Source organism: Quercus robur, chromosome 5, assembly GCF_932294415.1.
Source record: "Quercus robur chromosome 5, dhQueRobu3.1, whole genome shotgun sequence".
NCBI lineage: Eukaryota > Viridiplantae > Streptophyta > Magnoliopsida > Fagales > Fagaceae > Quercus > Quercus robur.
This window is the reverse complement of record NC_065538.1, coordinates 88,458,137-88,479,108: the sequence shown is the minus strand read 5'-3', so window position 1 is coordinate 88,479,108 and position 20,972 is coordinate 88,458,137. Positions and strand designations below refer to the sequence as shown.

Sequence of the window (20,972 nt, the reverse complement as noted above, 5' to 3'; positions counted from 1 at the left end):
ATGATCTTTCTAAGAAACATGAAGAAACCTGTGTATGATAACTTAGAGAGGAAAAAGAAAATATAAATGTGTTTCATTTCATCTGGCTTATGTTCTACTATGTTAGTTTTTTTTGTTGGTAAGAACTATGTTAGTTAAGAGCGGCACTTTTGCTGTGTTGTTTCTTTTCAAGTTTTAAATTTTGTACTTCATCTCTTTGTTTCTTCTGATTAATTAAATTCACTTATTCATCGAAAAATAAAAAGGAAAATAAAGCAAAGCTGACTTATTTCTGTAATTCTATATTACCCTGGCAATATCCCTAGTAGTTTGGCAGTGATAGTGTTTTGTGTATCAATGATTCGGTCCAATCTGGCTTCTCAAGGCACATCTAGGAAAAAAAAAAAAAGATCTCTCTCTCTCTCTCTCTCTCTCATGCTTTATTTGGATATTGTGGGATGGCCAAGCTTATAATTGAAAATATTAGATATATGGGGGAGGTTTGCATTTTTTTTTTAATAATTCAGTAAATGTGAAGGGAGAAAATGGATTTAAATCTTAGTTTTCGACATAAAGGAGAATAAAAGGAGAACAAGGCTCTTGATTGGAGGGTGTTCTGCGTTGGGATGAACTTACTCTCTTCTATTTATTAACATTCTTTTGTTAGGATGAAAATAAGTTTAGCAAACAAGCCTCAACTAACAAAAACAAACATGTGCCATTCTTACCATGATCTAACTTTTGTGAAATGGGTATGGACTCTCAACAGATTAGTTATGGTCAGCTACATATATATATATTTTTTCCACCATTCTATTATATATAATTTTTGTTACTTTCTTAATTAGTATGTCACTTTTTACTATTTTTATTAATGATATTCTTGGTTTTCATATTTTTCTGTTTTCCTCAATTTGAATAAACTAACTCTCTCACTGATGTATTATTTGCTCCATTTTGAACATGGCCAAACTATCTCAAACAAAATTTTCTCATATTTTTATCAATAGGGGCTATCCCTATATTTAGGCGAATTTCTTCATTTCAAATCCTTCTTTCTCAGGTATTTTTAACTTTCCATATACATATACATATATATATATATATATATATATATATATATATATATTGTAGGGGTAAAGTCCCTAGATCAAACAATGGCCCTTGGGCCCTATATAGAATTCGATCACGTCCGAGGAGAAGGTGTGGGCGCCAAAAGGGCTCCTGACCTAATTCTTATGAGTCCAAACTTGTTTAAAAGGCGGTCCGAGGAGAAATGTCTCCTCGGACGTACCAAGTATGGCTCAAACATGCACCCTACTAGCAATAAAGAATCACTCCAACGAGTATTAGTAGCAGGGATGAGTCCCACAAGCCTGTGAAAGGGAAGATAGTATAGGATGTTAAGGGAGAGACCACAGCTGCCACATTAAATGCATGACAGCTACTTTTCTGGCCGCATTAATTTGGAGAGGACTGACGAACAGTATTACCTTGGCTACTACAACTCACAGATAGATGGGGGAGATGTCCGATGGGACGGGCACTCAAGTGAGGGTCCAGATGATCAACATGTGTAAGGTTCTGATGACTTCAAGGGGGCTATATAAGAGAAGGGAGTCCTCATGAAGAAAAGGAGGAAAAAAGAAGGAGGAACTGAGAACAGAAGAAGAAGAGAAGAAACACATCTCTGGACCAGAGATAGAGATACTCCCCATACGTCTCCTCGGACCGTATATTCAATGGACTTGAAGGAGATTTTCCTATTTTTGATTGTTGTATGACCCAAAGTTAACTAACACGTACTTCGTTAGGGTCTAGTTCTGTAACCCACCCTCTACAAATTCATTGTCTAGGGCTCCTTGGGCCGGAACCACATAATTGTTGGGCCTGGACCCCAAACTGAGACCCTATATATATATATATATATATATTTATATTAACATTCTTATTTCATGAATACGTTGCTTCTTACTAGTTCAACATTCAATACCATCAAACATAGATGGAGTTTTATAACAGTCTTATAACATTTTCTCTTTAACATAATAAATATTTTACAATCATACAATATTTCAAAGCATTTTTTTTCCACTACATTTATTTTTCTTTTGTCCTATAATTTGCATCATCTTTAATTTGTCAATTTTTATGAATTATTTATTCAGTATAATGAAAGCTTTTACTCTTTTGTATTTCCTTATTGTTAAGTCTTACAGTCTTTATTTTTGTTTCTATTTTACTAAACTTACATCATTTGTGACATAATCTAAATTATATTTGTACGTTCATTTCATTGCTGATTTTCTGACTGCAACAAAGTTTTTCTTGTTCGTTCAGCATGATAATGATTTAACATGATTAATAAGTGGATATTAGATGTTAAATTAGACTTATATTTTTATTGTTTAAAGAATTGGACTGTGGCCCATGATTTGTTGATGGCGGGCGATGACAAGTGAGGAAGTGATGTGACATATATTCAGTGGATAATAATGATGAGAAATGAAGGTGGGTTTCTTCTGGCATGTGATGACTGATGAGATGAAAATGACAGATGACGATAACAATCATCGTAGCCCAAATTATTGTCATGCAAAAGGTTGGTAATGATAACGCTACTGGGATGGAGATATATGAATTTGGGTTGGCAATCCAAAAACAAATTAATAAAGGTTTGGTGAACGAAAGAATTGGTTGGAGCTAAGCTAGCCATGCATTTTAATTTGGGGGAACGATGTGAATGTGATCACATAAGAAAGAAAGAGTGGACAATTTTTATCTTCTCCTGTAGGAATGAATGTGGAAACATGGAAATAAGTTTCACTACACATCGATCTGTTATAATATATTACTAGATAGAGAATCTAGACATAGATATATGGCGGTACTTATTATCCTATATACTACTACATACTCTACATGTGTACCGTGTTGCATTCTAACATGCATTAATTTGAAGTATAACTAATGTGGACCTGTGGAGAAATATATGGTACTTTACAATTTACGTTTTTATTTCACATGCATTTCAGAGAGAGAGAGAGAGAGAGAGAGAGAGAGAGAGAGGGAAAAAAAATAGGATACAACTGAGATTGTTATTGGAAGTCAAACAACCACCACCTGATTCATATCGACATTATAAAATAGGATACATGAGAAAATCATTCAAGCAATCTCCATTATTTGATACCACAGTAGGTGGAGAGTGGGGACTCGCACAAAGAGCGATACAACTCTTTTGTTTTTATCTTTTTTTTTTTTTAATAAGTAAAATATAATTTGAAATATATAACGTCTGTTTCATGATGATGATTATTCTTAATATTATTCTAATAAAAAAAACATAATTATGACTATACACCAAGCTCCAAGAATGACCCAAAAAGAAATGTAGATTAAGTAACAAACCATAAAAATTGTAATATTCTTTCCGGAACTTAGAAAACTTGGAACACAATATTGCGAACAAATTAAGCAATCTCATGCAGGAGAAATGTTATAGTACATTCTCTTTTCTTGAGAAAGAGAAGAAAAAAAAAAATGAAAAAGAAAAGAAAGAAGAAGCAAAACTGCATACAAACAGTTACAAGGTATTAGTTTACAAAGTCCTAAAGAAATAAAAAAGCATTGTGGCAGATGCAAACAATTTTCAGAATCCCAAAAGTAATGTGACGGCTTCAATGGTCGATGCATATATAATTTATGCCTTTTTCTCTCTTTTTTGTAGTATGGGTATTCTTTGGGCTCAAGTAATGTCTCCACTACAGATCACTCAGATAAACATGTGACCTGCACATGATTCAACCAGCTGATCATGCGTAATCTCAATCATCACCAATCAATGCATGACATGTGTGATCATTTTACTACCATGGAAATTGCCTTTTATTTTATTTAATTTATGTGGGTGGCCATTGTGTTATTTGGAACATTTTGTAATTAAACATTGGAGAGCCTCTTCTCTTTTTCTTGCTTCCTAGCTCATCTGTGGTGGTTAACACTTCATTTCTTTCCAATCCTGATTACATTCAAATAACATAGCATGGACTTAATAAAAGGAACTAAATGCTTTATTTAAGGCTTAACAGAACCCTCTCCATGCTTTTATTTGATTGCACGATGTTTCTGAACAAGCTCGTGAGGACGTATTGTTAGATATATTATCGCCTAAGTGGCACAAATCAATAATTGTAGGTCAATGTCATTATAGAACAAACAGTAACTTAATCTTAGGTTACTCTATAGTTAATTTATGATTAATTAATAAGTATCTTTTAGCATATACGTATGTACCTACATTGGGTTCATGATAATAAAAGGGCTTAATAAAATGTTGTCATGGGCTTTCATAGTATAAATGTAGACTGTTAGATCGAACTTTGAACTACGTAAATCTTCATGTGTTTTTGCTTTCCTGCTTTCGCTCATCGTTTAGTTATCACATAACTTTAACAAGTACTTCAGTTTAAAGAACAATTTTCGTGAAGCCAAATTTTGAACCGATTTATTATAATTAGCTAAAAAATTGCATGTAATCAGTGTGTAGAGTATCGACCTGTTAGTTTATTCAACTCCCCCTTGCAAAAGCTGTTGAGCGTCGGAAATATGATTGGAAGGGGTCCATAGAGATGTGGTAGCTTTCGTTTGGGAGTTAGGAAGAAAGAGAGTTGGAAAATAATTGTGTTGGTCAGGGGGATTTCATTATTTGCTTGTGGCTATTATATATTGAAACTTAGCTTATTGATTTGGTAGAACTGGTCGAATGAGTGAGCTAGTGACCCCATTCGGTTCACTTTGCTTGGTTTTTTGGTCCTAATGAATGAAACATCCCCTCCCTCTTCTCTTCTATTCCCTTTTGGAAGCAATGAGCTAGGATCGAGAAAACTGACACTCTCACATCGATCTCAACCAATTCCTCTCATCTGTACCTCTTTTGGCCCAATTATCGATTGCATGCATGCACTGATATTCATGCAGGCACTCAGATCAGAGTCATGGAGGGTAATTAAAAAAAAATAAAAAATAAAAATAAAGCAAGAAACTTCATGTATGGGTTGCAAAATATATATTCTATGGTAAAAGTGAAATATGGTCTCTCTTTCTTATTGTTATGGAAACAATGTTTTTGTTGGAGGCCGAGAGAACTAAACCCTCGTAGACTTTATAATTATCAGTTAGTGTAACTAATCTGAATCTAAACTAATTTATTTGAATTAATAAAATATATCTCTATAATCATTTATTAATTCCTAGTTAAAATAAGATAGGTTTATAATAACATTCTTCAATTCCCCTCTAAAAAATACCATTGTCCTTGGATAAAATATATACACTTAACTTCCTATACTATCATAATCCAAATCAATTTATTTGACAAATCTTAATAATTATTTATTATCCAATACTAGTTAAAATAAATTAAGTTCATAACACTCTTAATGCGTTTAGAATTAAAATTTCTACTTAGGGTATCATTAAAAATAAAAATAAAAATATATTCTACTTAGGGAGAATGTAACGGAGAGAGACCTTGCAAAGCATGTTGAGGATTGTTAAGAAAACTTAAATATAGGGGAAAAAAATACTGAAAGAAAATCTAGAATTAAATTAATTTACAGGATAATATTCTCTTCTAGAAGAAAATACACTTTATTTCAGGTGTATGTTTTTTGCTGGAAAATTATGCTCGATCAATATATAACCAATTTACTAGGAGGCCCAAGAGATACATACACACACGTGATAGGGTTCATAATTAACCAGCAGAAACTTTTCATCAATTATTCACATTTATATAATAGACTGCTATATAGTACACACTGTACATATTATAATGTACTTAAAAAGCAAGGGGTCATGTGAGCTTGAAAGTTGAAACAAACGAACAAATAATACAACAACAAATATTGTAGAGCAAACTTTTAGGAAACCCCTTATATATAGACAATTACTCAAAGACCCGTATATTGTACCATGTTAAATAATACTCAATATCTATATACGTACTCTTCTAGAGCTAACTTCGATCATATACATGTGCTAACCAATCATACATCGATTAAGATAATGACCCACACTTTTCCCAATATCTAGATGCTAATTACAAAATAACCGCAATTTTAAGTTTTCTTAAACCAAACTGTACGATTTGTCCATCTTCTACGACCTTTGACCGAATAATTAACTTCATGATTACTTTCTATTAACGTGGCCATATACTGAACCACAACAGTTTAATTATTTCCTCATTCGTTACACCTTCCTTGAATTATCTACCAATTGCGTTTGATTTGGATCGATGGCATTCCTAAAAAAAAAAAAAAAAACCGTTGGTCAAGGGTAACTTAACTTGTTCTATATGTGTAAACACTTTTTTTTTTTGGGGTTCACTACATAATATACAAAGGTAATATAATATACAAAGGTAATATGTGATAAATATACCACTAAAAAGTAAGAAGTTATCCTGGAATCCCCTACTTAGAGACCTAGGATGAAAAAACGCAAGTCATATGTAAGTTCCAAAATTCATGACAATTTAAGGGTACGTAGGATATATATTAACAAGATTGAGTATCAGAATTCGTTACCATCAGCTTGATCTCTACAAACTTAGAGAGTGTAACCTTAAATGAGTAATAGTTATTACACACACTAATACACATATACTATATGCGCACACACACTTATTTTTAATTGAAATGGTGACTTGAAGTCATAATTTCAGTTAAAAATAAGATGTGTGAATGGTGCATGTGTGTGTAAGAGTTATTTCTCTTCAACCAATGTTAACCAGTTAGCCATTAATTCTTTCATGTTAAATGATGTTTCCATGACTATATCGTGGAGCAATTTAATTCTAATTATAGTTTCCTCTCGTTCCTGTAACATTTTTTTTTTTTATAATGCGGGCCTTGTATTTTCATTTTTCTACAAATTTGAAAATCATTCTGAAAAGGAATCCAAAGTGGATGAAAATAATGAAAGCTTAAATTTAAAACTACAATTTTCTTTTCAGCTCAAAACAAAATTGAATGTATTCTAATAATAAATCTGGTGATGATGGCTCCAATCCGAAGAAAAAATATATGCTTCTCGATGTTATTTTAAATGCATGGGGAAAAATGTTTGATTCCATGGAACAACCAAGTACCAAAAAATAAAACGAGGTCCATGGCTAATCATTCCAAAGTTAGTCAAATAAAGATAAAATTAAATAGATTTCATGATTGAATGAAAAGTACGTCCATGTTCTATACCTGTGTACTATAAGATGTCAACTTGTGGGCTAATTTTTTTAAGTAATTTGATTTTTCTCTTTCATTATAAAAAAAATTGGCATATCACATGGAATTTCTTGAGTGCCATCTTCCACGATCTTCTAAGCAACCTCTAAAATCAAATAAGTAAAGACAACAAACATTTAAATAATTAATTAATAGAGACATCAATATTATACAGATATCAAGACAAAGCTGAGAGAGTAGTAAATAATTTTGGAGAGCACCTCCTTGGTAGGTTTTTACTGTTAAAACAGTTGCTTTAGATCCACTAGCAATAAATTAGACTGGTACTGTACGCAATGAGAGAGTTTAGCTATCTTCCAAATTCACATGTGGGATTGTTAAATGAAAAAATTAAAAATAAGAATATGCAGAACTTCAATTCAAAAAGAGGGAAAAACAAAATTTCCTTAATTAGATCCCAGTCTTATATTGCAAGTTGCATTATCATTGCATGTATATTAATATGGCTAATCTACAAGTTGATTTATACTATATATATATATATATATAGATGGTGGGGTTCATGAAATGAACCGCATTGTAAAAAAGTATATATTTCAATTAATTAAGGATATATATGCTTTTTCTATAAAGCATAGAAAATTAGTAACATTTAAACTATGAAGGATAAAATGTGTTAATGTTAACATTTTTAATAATCCAACCGTTCATCTTACATAACTAAAGTCTCAGTACATATAACTGACTTCTTCACACACACACAAGAAAAGAGAAAAAAAAAAAAAAAAGAAGCGAATATTAAGCTAAGAAAGTAATGTTGCAGAATCCAAGAAAGTGAAGCTAAAATATAAATTACTCACCTAGGGATTAAATCTCTAAATAAACAAAAACAAAAAGGCCTTGATCGATTGGTTATGATTCATGAGGCAGTTGCACCAGTAACCAATGTACCATAACTTTAATGAATAATGATATATTATATGTACAAAATAATAAAATATCAAATACTCATTAAATATTGCGGGTAACTCAGCGCACCACCAGCATCTTCAACTTCTTTAAATGCGTACACCACCACCCACTTGCGATTCATTCACACAAAGGAGCTGCTATAGCATTTGAAGGACACAACACTAGTTCTCTTTGCAGAAAACCAATTAACTTGATGGATTCAAAGAAGTCTAACAAGATCAGGGAGATTGTTAGGCTTCAACAGATCCTCAAGAAGTGGAAAAAGCTAGCAAATGCTTCAAAGAACAGCTCCAACACTACTTCAAGCACCAACACCAGCAATGGCAGTACTGGCAGTAAAAGCATCAATTTCATTAAGAGAACACTCTCTTTCTCAGATGTTTCAGGGGCTTCCAATGATGTTGTCCCAAAAGGGTTTCTTGCAGTTTGCGTAGGAAAGGAGTTGAAGAGATTTGTTATCCCAACTGAGTACTTGGGTCACCAAGCATTTGCGATATTACTAAGGGAAGCTGAAGAAGAATTTGGTTTCCAACAAGAGGGAGTGCTTAAGATTCCATGTGAAGTGTCTGTGTTTGAGAAAATCTTGAAGGTGGTTGAAGAGAAAAGAGAGGTGTTCTACTTGCATGAATTAGGTTTCAATGCAGACAGTGGGTGCTACTCATCAGATTGTGAGCTTACACCCTCTCATCATCCTCAAATGTGTAGATGATTACTTCATCGATTTTCTTCTTTACCAAATCTTTTTTTTTTTTTTTGTCTTTAATGTTGTGAATGTAATGTATGAGGGATCCAATATTGAGTGAGATCGGAGGAGGATTTAGGGACAATAATGTAGACTTCTCTTTATTATTGAGGGAAATTAGTTACTAGTTAGATATCAACTATATATGATCCAAATGTTATTGAATCTGCCATTATTTTGGTGCAAAGGATATCAGATTTTCTTCATTTGAATGAAAACATCGAGTTGCCTCTTAAGTGCAATTAGTAGTAGCTAGCCAATACTGTCATATATAGCACTGTGAAAATGGTATTTGTAAGGTTAATATGACATTTAGGATGCATTTCACTTCCTAATTCAATCTACTTTTCTTTTTCCTTCTTTATTGTTACGGTTACTTTTTCTTTTTTCCCCTGTTTATAGTGAATGCAATATATGGGAAAGAAAGAGGTTGGAGTAGAAAAATTCTTGTCTAGGTACAATTGGGAGCAGTGAAGATCCATATGTATCTAATATATATCTACCATTATAATTAACATAGTAAATGGCAATGAATGATAAAGACAAAGAACATAACTGATGTTAGTTGTTGGACCACAAGCTACAGCTACACCGCCTGGGTTTGAGCTACCCGGTCAAGGGACCTACAACTAGTTTAAGGTACAAGGTCTGGGCCAGGATATATAACAATTGTGCGTGAATTATATACTGGGTATCACTATAATTACCCTATTCATATTTATTTCCCTCATATATATATATAGTAATTGTTTATAAACACGGCCCAAAAAAACGCGGCCTAATGCCCCGCGTTTTGTTGTGATTCATTTTTTTTAGACCTTGTTTTGATCCTTCTGGCCTTTTGGCTGACTGGTTTGATGAATAGTACCGGTTGTAAAAAATTGGCTTTGTTTTTTTATTTTTGAAAAATCAAGTGGCTTTAATTATTTGGTCCTTTCAATTTTGGGAAACCATTTGGTCAAACTGAGACCAGTGCTTGCATCAATTTCATCGTTGTGATCATCATCACTCTCACTTTCTCTTTAAGGAAACCTTAATCCACAAACAAAATATCGTGGATCACTAATCTTCTTATTAAAGATATTTAATAAAGGTCTAAATATGTTGTACAGCTCTACTCCATGTTTATTGTATATCATCTATTTGAAGTTCAAGCAAAGAAATTCTAATTTTATTTGTATTACAAGTATTGTAAACTTGTGGTAGCTACAATCCTAAACTAAACATAGACTATAGTCTATGTTTAGTTTAGGATTTACCTACTTCAACTACACTTTAATGGATTTATTGTAAAAGAAAAGGCTTAATAGTAATTAAATATGTAGTAGGCTTTTAAGGTTGAGTCAGCTTGTATATTTCTCTTTATTCTCTCTCTGCCTTTTTATTTTATTTTCATATTTTCTGCATACACTTAATTATAGCGTAAAAAGTTATATTTATCTTTTCTAACATGATATAAGAGTTGCGTTTTATCTTTTCTAATATGATATTAGAGTAATGTTTCCATGACTTTCATTAACATATATCATCAATCGTTAGATCTATGTTCGTTCTCTAACAATTATTGCCAACCATTCTATAAGAGTCGTCTTGATCTGTTACATATCATGGACACTGTCTAGATTTGATAAGACAATCTTGGTGATTTAACAACATTTAAAAGGAAGATGTATATGTCTTTTGCATTTGATCATTTTTGGTTTCCTTTTGAACAAGTGAATCCATCATCAACCATAATTCGCTGAGTACCACATACTATATATATGTTGATTGGTAGCCTAAATCCTTTAACTTTATTTCGAATAAAATCTTTTTGTCATGTTAGGTCGCGTTACTTAGATGACCATACTTCTGATCAGTAGCATTTATTGACTTTATTTTTAGTCACGCGACCTTGTCATCTTCAAGTAGCGTTTTAAGGCCACACTTTCTATCAATAGCCTCCACATGTATGATTTGCAATATGTTAAGCATTCAATCTTCAATCATTACACACATTTAGCCTTCAATATTCTAGCTTGTCATATGTGCTTTTAATATGGCCTAGCTTTGTCCACTCCACATCTAATTCGGTTATAATTTTAAGGCCCAAGTATGTCCTATAACTTTATTTTAGGTTTATTGTATCTAATAATCTTTACTTGAAGTGCAAACAAATACTTATTTTGCAATAATGTAACTTTGTGTTAATTATTCTATGATTAGTTTAAAATTTAATCTACAATAATACCCTTAAATAAATTCATTGTAAAAGATAAAACTTAATAACAAAAATGCAATCATCAAATTCTTTTTGTTGTTGATGCATGCCTTTAAAGTCAATCATGTAGTAATTACCGATGTTCTATTTTTTTTTTTTTATCTTCCTAATTTTTTTCCCTATATTCTTATACACATTATTACGGTGATAAAGTTGTGTCTGGTTATCAAATCCCATACAGCATGTCAGTCATGTAATTGTCCTAAAAAATTCTTATGAAGTTTTATTTTTAAAAAGTGGGCACAATGGGTTCAAGTGATAGTGTTGTATTAATGACGTATTTTGTGGTACTCCATATTTATAGTTTGAAGTTGAATCCCACCTTTTTCTTCCCAATTTTCTAACTATCAAAAAAAAAAAAAAGGTTTAACTTCAATGGCCTAACTGTCAATAAATTGGCAAGTGAACAACGAAAACTGAAATTTATGTCCACGTTTCTATTTTTGATAATCCTGTCGACCATGTTTCTTTTAATGCACCACTGAGCATTTCACTCTGATTATTTCTTTTTCTTATATACCTCACCATCATATTTGATATATGATTGGTGTTTTTAAGTTTTTTTACTAGGCCTAGTTGAGAAGCACAGACGTAAAGCCATATAAACTCAGCTCGGGGTTTGAACCAACCCTACGGGTCCAAGGCCTTTGACCAGCATATCCAGTCTAACACTGCATGAAGCATGATTCTACTTTAAATTTTTAATCCAATCTGGTTTTTAGTGACGGATTTCCTTATAATATTCTCTATACCATGTTCATTTCAGCTTGACAGCAGGCAAGTTGCATTAAATATCAAAGTGTTTGCACTCATTTCGACAATATTAATTTTAAGCAATCTTTCCGCTACTGCATGATCAGTAGTAGCATCACAGGAAATTCACAATTTTATACTATGGGCTACTCTTATCTTTGAAGCATTAGAATTTCCAAAGAGTCAAAGATAAATATTTTAACTGCTCTATCTATGTGCTATTATCCAAAGAAACAGCCAGTCTCTCCCCTCTTGATCAGTCTCACGTGGCTTTTGCTCATTGCTTCCTTTTTAGATTGGTAAGTGGTGTCTGATTGAAGCTTTGCAGCTGTGTGAAACGAATTGAAGATGCATGGCTACAAGGAACATATCTCATAAGATTGTAGAGTTGACACACTACTTGAAAAGGAGAATATGCATATGCATCTTTCCAATGCAATGAGCCAATGACAAATTTGAATTGAGGAACAAAATGAAGGGATTCTGGTGTGGACAATGGATGCATGCCTTCAACTTTTACTTGCGTTTATATAAGTGGTAAAGAATGATTTTTTTTTTCCTTATTTGATTTAGAATTTTTTTCCCATTTTTTTTCTCAATTGGTTAGAAAATTAGTAATTTGTAGCTTGGGAAATTTTTTGTTTTTTTTTTTATAATTCAATAATTGGGAGTGAGAGAATTTGAATTTTGAGCGTTTCTATTGAAAAAAAAATAAGATGCCAATTGAATTACAAAGTTATTAGTAAAATCCTATGTAAAGGCTCAAAGGAATAGAAATTATTTTATATGACTAGAGGATTAAATCTAATAAAATGCTATTAATTTTTGTCCATGATATTATTTGAAATGGCCATTGAACCCTAACAAATATGACACTTTTTCCTTTTACAAATCTGTCTTGATTTTAAACTTTAAATTCTAAATATAGTGAAATTCTTGTTAGTGCGATTAGGGCTAACCTATAGCGGTTTTTGTACAGGGCTGGCCCTGGGCCCTACATTCCTCAGGCCCGAGCCTTATGGTACATCATATGATCCTGTCCCCATTCTTGGACCTTAAGCCTCGGCCCAGACACCTTAGGGCCTAATTTGGGCTCAAGAGTTGATATAAGACCACGCTAGCTTGAATACCCCAAGCAAACCTCTTTCGATCATTTTTAGCCTGGTTGGGAGAATTATTGCTCGGGTACACCCTATGCCCAGCCACCCGAATGTGTCCGCGGAAATCTCATTGCCGAGCGGGCTTCAAGAGGTGGGTATGAGTTCCGATGCCACTACCACCTCACCCATCTAAAGGCAATGGAATTGGACCCTTATTTGCACTAGTAAGGGGGAGCAATCATAACATCCCCACTTACCTTGGCCTATAAATAAGAGAAGCTGATGAGGAAGAGGGGGTTGGCAATTCTAGATAGAAGGTTGAGAGGAAAAAAGGGCAGTCACTTTGAGAGAAAGTAATTCTATGAGGTAAAGAGAAAGGTTTGAGTAAATTGAGGTGTATTCAGGTTGCCGAGTATAGGACCACCCATAGTAGGAAACCAAAAGCCCATAAAACAAATAGATTGTGAGCCTAAGTAGAGGTTAGGCCCAATAATCATACATAGGGTATCCACAACTGGCGCCGTCTGTGGGGATCTCCTACAAAGCTGTGGTTCGAAAGATGTTCAGGGAGTTATGCTGAAAGTGCCTCTAGGGGGTCTTCTCAGGGATCTACTTGGTGAGAGCGGAGGCACAAAAGGCGTGAAGATAGGGATCGAGAGCAAGAGGAAGAACGATCCGACCTTAGAGAAGGGTCATATCAAACACACTGGATGATGTCAGGAGCTTTAGGGCACGAGCAATTTGACGAGCGAGATGAGGAGCTTGAGCGGTTGCGCAGGCTGGTGAGAGATCTAGAGTTGGAAGTAAGAGGTAGGCAACGGAGAAGGACCGAGAAGAAGAATCCGCTAGTGGGGGAGGACGTTACGAAGCTGGGACACATTAGTTTGGTCCTGATCGACATCGGGAATGTTCACGTTCACGGGAGTACACAGATCGAGACTCGGAATCCTTGAAAGAGTGACGACCTAGGAATGCTGCCATGGACGCTATGAGCCGAGCCTTACGTAGAGCTGCTCAGTCACCATTTTCAGATGACATTGAATAGGCCCTAATGCCGAGCAGATTTACGTGCCCACCATTCAACGTTAGCCACTATATCCAGATGATGTCCTTGCACACTCATAATGACGTGCTTATGTGTAAGATATTTCCTTCAAACCTCGGGCCTACTGCTTTGAGATGGTTTAATGGGTTACAGAAGGGTTCCATTCACAGTTTCGCTGAGTTGATCCAAGAGTTTGGTGTTCGGTTTGTAACTTGTAGCCAGGTCTCGCACCAGTAGACGCATTACTATCCATGAAGATGAGAATAGGGGAAACCCTTCGCAACTATGCCAGTCGATATTAGGAACTCTACAATGAGATCGGTGGGGGTAATGAGAAAATTGTGGCGAGCACCTTTAGAATGGGGTTGCCCAAGGACTCTGAGCTATGTGAGTCGCTAACGAGGAAGCCTCTCGAGGATATGAGGTAACTTATGAGGCACATTGAGAAGTACAAACGCCTAGAGGATGACCGGTTGCAGAGTAAAGGAAAAGCCTCGGTGATGAGTCGTCCTCGGCAGGGCGGCTTTCAACTAAGGCCCTAAAGGGATTTAAGGGTTCAAGAACCAGAAGCATAAATGGGGGAAGTGAATATGACATTCAAGGAGTAGGTACACAGGATCGTAGATCGAATTAAGAATGAGCCATACTTCCGGTGGCCGAACAAGATGGGGGGTGACCCGTCCAGGAGGAACTAGAACTTGTACTGTACTTACCACAGAGATAAGGGGCACACCACCGAGCAGTGTCAGGTATTGAAGGATCATCTTGGGCAGTTAGTAAAAGTGGGGTATTTGAAGGAGTTTGTGGTGGATTCAGAAAACCGAGTTGCCGGGCAAGGTTCACAGCAGAGGGGGAATCCTCTCCTACCCCCATTAGGAGTGATTGGGGTCATCCACGCTACCCCGGGGGGTGCTGCTAGGAGGAAAGGTGTGTTGGCTGTAGTACCAGTAGAAGACTGCTTGGGAAAGAAACCGTCCGGGAAAAAGATGAAGTTCACATGAGAGCCTATTGCTTTCAACGAAGATGACTTGGAAGGAACAATTCAGCCACATGATGATGCTTTGGTGGTGATGGCCAGAATAAACGGATTCATAGTGAAGAGGGTGATGATAGACTAAGGGAGTGGGGCCGATGTGATGTATCTGAACCTGTTCAAAGGGCTTGGGTTTAAGGACGAAGACCTCTCGAAATACGATACGCCTCTGGTCGGGTTTGATGGCCAGGTGGTGATTCTCGAGGGGCAAATTTCCCTACTCGTGAATATGGAAGGAAAGGAAGTAGTAGTAACGGTTATAGTGGTCTTGTTCGCGTAAAATAATTTGCAAGCGCACAGAATCGTAACAAGTAGTAAAGTGTTTTTAGAAAACGAATATCGAACCCACAGGGATTAACTATGTTATTGAATACCGAAATTCACTAAATTAATTACTATTTGGAAAATCGAAAATAAAAGGAAGTTCTACTATCTAAATTAAATTAAACTATTATGAATAAAAAAAAAATTAACAAAGTGTAAAAATCTAAAAGTGTAAAAAAATATGATAAGAATGGATCTAGAGCGATTGATTTCACCTAACAAATCCCACACAATTTATTCTTACTAATTATTAAATTCTAATAATCTCCAGTTGATGATTAAAAATTCCTTAACTATTCAATATCTTCTCTCGAATAATATCAAAGATATCTTCAACTAACAATTCCATATCTCTATGCGAATTTAATTAACTGGAGACTCATTACACACTTTGAATTTTCTAAAAAAAAAATCACACTAATCGCAGTAAAGCATCTCTACTTTCGCTCAACTAATGGTGTTTAATTCTAGAACTAAAATAACAAATCACCTTTCGGTCTCATTGTCATTCAATTGATCAATCAATAATTCGTAAAAGAAATATTAAGCATTAAGAATAAGAATTAAACACTCAATCATGGAAATATTAAAAATAAAATAACTCAGAATATAAATTGTGTGTTCATTGCTAGACTACATCAACGCTCTAGAAAATAAAATTTAGTTCATAATCAAATTGAAAAGAAAACAAATAAAACTTATGTGTTTTATGGAAATTGGTTGATCAACATGAAGCGGTGCCCCTTTGTCCTCAGAAAGACTCCAAAGAAAATTCTTCAAATACGACCCTCTTTTTCAGAAAGACTCCAAAGAAAATTCTTCAAATGCGGCGCTCTTTCTTTCATGTTTCTAATCTTTCTATTTATAGGAACAGTACAGAAGTCCCTCACTGACTGAAAGCCCAATTGTCCTGCCCTTTTCAAACTCCTCCACGTGTGACTTTATTTTTGCCTTTTGACTTCATGCGCATATTAACATTTTTGGGGTCTCTTTTCTTGGACTCTAGTGGTGGGCTCATTAAAAAGAGAGATATTACTTGTGGTTTTCAGGCTGGGAAGTCCTTGGGCCAAAGAAGAAAACATTTGAAAGCCCAAAACCGATTTTTGGCCTCAGAGGACCATTGGGAAACACGTGAGTGCTCAACAGAGGAGGGTGTTGGGCTCAAGGAGCAAACCACTGCCAGCACAGTTGAACTGCTGCGTTTCTCCGTACCCAGGCTCATCGGACTAACAACCATCGGAATCTGAAAACTGGTATCTTCCTTTCTTCTTTCTTCCTCCAACTCGACTCGGCAAGCAGCACAATGTTTCTCAAAAACCCCCTTCCTCCAATTGGACCAATCTTGAGACCCAGACCGAAGAAACCCACCAAAACCCAAAACACCACAAATAAAGCAAAAGGAAGGAAGCCACTCCATTTGAAGACTAGATTTGAAATAAAACTGGAAGATCTTTATTTCTCTATCTACATACCTTAGATCCAAACCCATCTTCTAGGCAGATCTTGAAGTCGACTTGAAAGCTTGCACGCGCTCCTCTAGGATGTTCGATCTCATGGCTGAAGTGGAGCTTTCATCATCCTCAAACGTGGTGAGATGAAAATGCAGAAGTTCTCTAGTGGTAGCTTGATCCATGTTGCTGAGGGGACCTTGAAGGCTATAGAGACTTAGAAAATACCCGAATAGGGAGAGGGAGAGAGAAAGATTGGCACTAAGTTTGCACCATTTCTTTTAGTTTGAAAGTTTAAGATGTAGATTAATCTGAAATCTTCTCATTCCTTCAAAGCACAAATGAATAGATAAAAATAAATAAAAATAAAATAAAATCAAAAGAAATAAATGAAAACTACCAATTTTAATAAATAAGAGGATAATAAAAATCATGTAAAAATTACACTTATCAGTTTTCTCCTTATACGGCAATCCTGGAAAGGCCGTGGATCCATGTGATGGGGGTAGTCCCATCCACCCTGCACGTGAAGGTTAAGTTCCGTACCGAGCAGGGCATTGCTATAGTGAGGGGAAGCCAATTGGCCAGACAATGTTTAGTGGCCGCGGTTGATCGGAAGCATAAACAGGCCAAGTAGAAGGAAACATCCGAGCAGGCCCCTTTATAGCAATTACAGGAGCCCCAAGAGGGATTGGGGGCTAGCTGTGCCGAGGAATTAGTCAGAATAAGAATATTGCTGGATGTTGACAAGTGTTCTCAACTACGGCAAGTATGGGGGATAAGGATAGGGTGGAGGTGTTACTTTTTCTTATGCAGAATATAGATGTGTTTGCTTGGAGCCCATATGAGGTCCCCGGGATGGATCTTGAATTCATAGTTTACAAGCTTAATGTAGACCCATCATTCCCTCCTAAGAAGCAGAAGCTGAGGAGATCGGCTAAGAAGCACGTCGAAGCTGTTAGGCAGGAAGTTATGAAATTGAAGGAAACTGGGGCAATACGGGAGATATTCTTTTCAGAGTGGCTTGCAAATACCGTGATGGTTAAAAAGATGAATGGTGAGTGGAGGGTTTGCGTCGACTTCACTGACTTGAACCGAGCATACCCTAAGGATCTGTTTCCCATGCCGAAGATTGATCAGCTGGTAGATGCCACCTATGGACACCCGAGGATGAGCTTTCTAGATGACTTTGAGGTTATCACCAAATTGCCTTGGTTGCCGAAGACTAGGAGAAGATGGCGTTTATTTCCCCTGATGCTAACTATCATTATATCGTAATGCTATTTGGGTTAAAGAATGCCGGGGCCACATATCAGCGTATGATGACCAGAATGTTTAGGGACTAGATCGGGCGCACTATCGAGGTATACATTGATGATATGGTGGTAAAAAGTAAACAAGAGGCGTAGCATGTTGGCGATCTCAAGGGGGTGTTTGAAGTGCTCCGAAGACACAAGCTGCGCCTCAACGCTGATAAGTGTGTTTTCGGAGTAGGGGTTGGCAAGCTCCTAGGATATTTGATCACCAACGGAGGGATAGAAGTTAACCCATATCAGATTGCAGCAGTGACATGTCTTAAACCACCGAGCAATCCAAAGGAAGTTCAAATACTGACTGGTATGTTAGTCGCCCTTAATCGGTTTATTTCCAAATTTGCTGATCGGTTCCGTTCGTTCTACCAGCTTCTGAAGAAATGAAAGGGATTTCAATGGGACAAGGAGTGTGAAAGGGCTTTTCAGGATTTGAAAGAGTATTTAATGCGGGCCCCTATGCTGATAGCCCTAGAGCTTGGAGAAGACTTATACATGTACCTCTCGGTGTCCGAACATGCTGTGAACGTCATACTGCTGAGAGACCAGGGTGTGCAACAGCCTATATACTATATCAACAAGACCTTGGTCAATGCCGAGATGAGGTATCTACCTTTAGAGAAGTTGGTGTCAGCGTTAGTTCATGCCACGAGGAAGTTACCCCACTACTTCTAGGCTCATACGGTTTACGTATTGACCGAGTATCCTCTACAGTCGTTACTTAAGAGATCCGATTTCACGGGAAGAATAGTCAAATGGGGGACTCGGCTGGGTTCCTTTGATATTAGGTATAGGGCTAGAAGCTTGGTAAAGGGTCAAATACTCGCCGATTTCGTTGCGGAGTTCTCCCCGAGGAGGGGGGATGAGCTGGTCTGCTTTGTAGAGGTGGTCCCGTGGAAGGTGTTCGTGGACGGTGCATTCAGCGCATCAGGAGCTGAGGTTGGAATTGTAGTTATCACACCAGAAGGGATAAAACTAGAGCATTCCTTTAGATTGGGCTTTAAGGCCTCTAATAATGAAGCCGAATATAAAGCTCTGCTTGCTGGATTGAGAGTTGTTTCTGATCTAGGCGCTAAGGAGGTGGAAATCTACTCAGACTCCCGATTAGTAGTCAATCAAGTGCAGGGAAGCTTTGAGGCCAAAGACCCCTGGATGATGGAGTATTTATAGGAGGTGAAACAAGCGATGGGCTATTTTCAGAAAGTTAGAGTGATTCAAGTAGCCCAAGGACAGAACCGGCATGTTGATTCCTTGGCCATCCTAGCGACATCATTAGCTGAGGAAATTCCTCGACTAATAAAGGTGGAAGTGGTAGCAGAACCAAGCATCAATGTAGGGGTTAATGTTTCGATGGTAACAATGGTTGGACCATGTTGGATGGACCCAATTATCGATTTTATAGTCGAAGACCAAGTGCCATCAAATGAAAAAAAAGTGGAAAAAGTACGCCGGACAGCAGCTCGGTATTGGCTATCAATTGATCGGAAGCTATATCGAAGATTTTTTGACAGGACCTACCTACAATGCTTGCACCCCAGCAAGGTTGAAGAACTCTTGGTCGAGCTGCATGAGGGAGTGTGTGGCAGTCATGTGGGAGGACGTTTATTAGCCCATCGAGCAATGACTCAGGGATTTTGGTGGCCGCGCATGCAAAGGGATGCTATTGAGTATGCGTGAAAATGTGAGCAATGTCAAAAGCACGCCCCAATGATCCAACAACCGGTAGGAAACTTAAACCCCATTATTAGCCCTTGGCCCTTGCGTAGTGAGGGCTGGATATCGTTGGTCCATTTCCTTAAGCTACGGGAAACCGAAGATTTATCCTAGTGGCTGTGGACTATTTTACCAAATGGATGGAGGCGGAGGCGTTGGCAAACATCCAGGATGTGGATGTTAAGAAGTTTGTATGGAAGAATATAGTGACAAGGTTTGGGGTCCCAGAGTCACTAGTGTCAGACAACGGGTTGTAGTTCGACAGCAGAGCTTTCCGCGAGTATTGTAGCGATCTCGACATTACAAACTGGTATTTCACCCCGGCATATCCACAGAGCAACGGCCAAGTTGAGACTACAAATAAAGCTATTGTGAATGGGTTAAAAAGGAGGTTAGAAGGTTCTAAGGGTAGGTGGGCAGAGGAGTTGCCTAATGTTTTGTGGGCATACTGAACAACCCCGATGAGGTCCACGGGGGAAACCCCTTTTTCTCTAACATATGGAGTAGAAGCAGTCATACCGGCAGAGGTGAACTTGTGCAGTGCCCGAGGTTCAGGATTTGACCTCTCTGAGAATTCAGAGTTGATGCTAAAATAGTTGAACCTGTTGGAAGAACGCCGGGAATCAACGACTATACGGCTAGCAGAGTATCAGCAAAAGCTTGCTCGAAGATACAATCGAAACGTGAGGAAAAGGGAGCTTGGAGCAGGGGATCTAGTACTTCAAAGATTAGTGGGGAATACACAGGACGTCAATATAGGGAAGTTAATACCAACTTGGGAGAGACCATATAGAGTTACCGCCATTACAGGCGTAGGGGCGTATTATTAGGAGGATTTAGACAAGAGACCTCTCCCTCTGCCGTGGAATGTCCACAATTTGAAGAAATTTTACCACTAGACTATCAGTCCACGGGGGTACATATTAAGTGTAATGTTATGTGTGCGTATTGTTAATTAATGCGAAAGTGATGTTTATCCATGCAGGTGCATTTGTACTTTTAATTTCATTGTTGCTAACTCATTAGCCCTGGACAATATACGC

The 20,972-nt window shown here is 36.8% G+C and overlaps 1 protein-coding gene across 1 annotated transcript; it reads left to right on the top strand.

Annotated features, from left to right (window-relative positions):
* The first annotated feature begins 8,263 nt into the window (after window positions 1-8,263).
* Window positions 8,264-9,198, top strand: LOC126727655 (protein SMALL AUXIN UP-REGULATED RNA 12-like). The gene has a single exon (XM_050433577.1). The coding sequence runs from the start codon at window positions 8,395-8,397 to the stop codon at window positions 8,908-8,910; it is 516 nt and encodes a 171-aa protein (XP_050289534.1). The 5' UTR covers window positions 8,264-8,394; the 3' UTR covers window positions 8,911-9,198.
* The last annotated feature ends 11,774 nt before the right edge of the window (window positions 9,199-20,972 follow it).

Bases quoted from the DNA above. Each gene is read 5' to 3' on its own strand.
- LOC126727655 (XM_050433577.1), top strand. From the start codon at position 8,395: ATGGATTCAAAGAAGTCTAACAAGATCAGGGAGATTGTTAGGCTTCAA.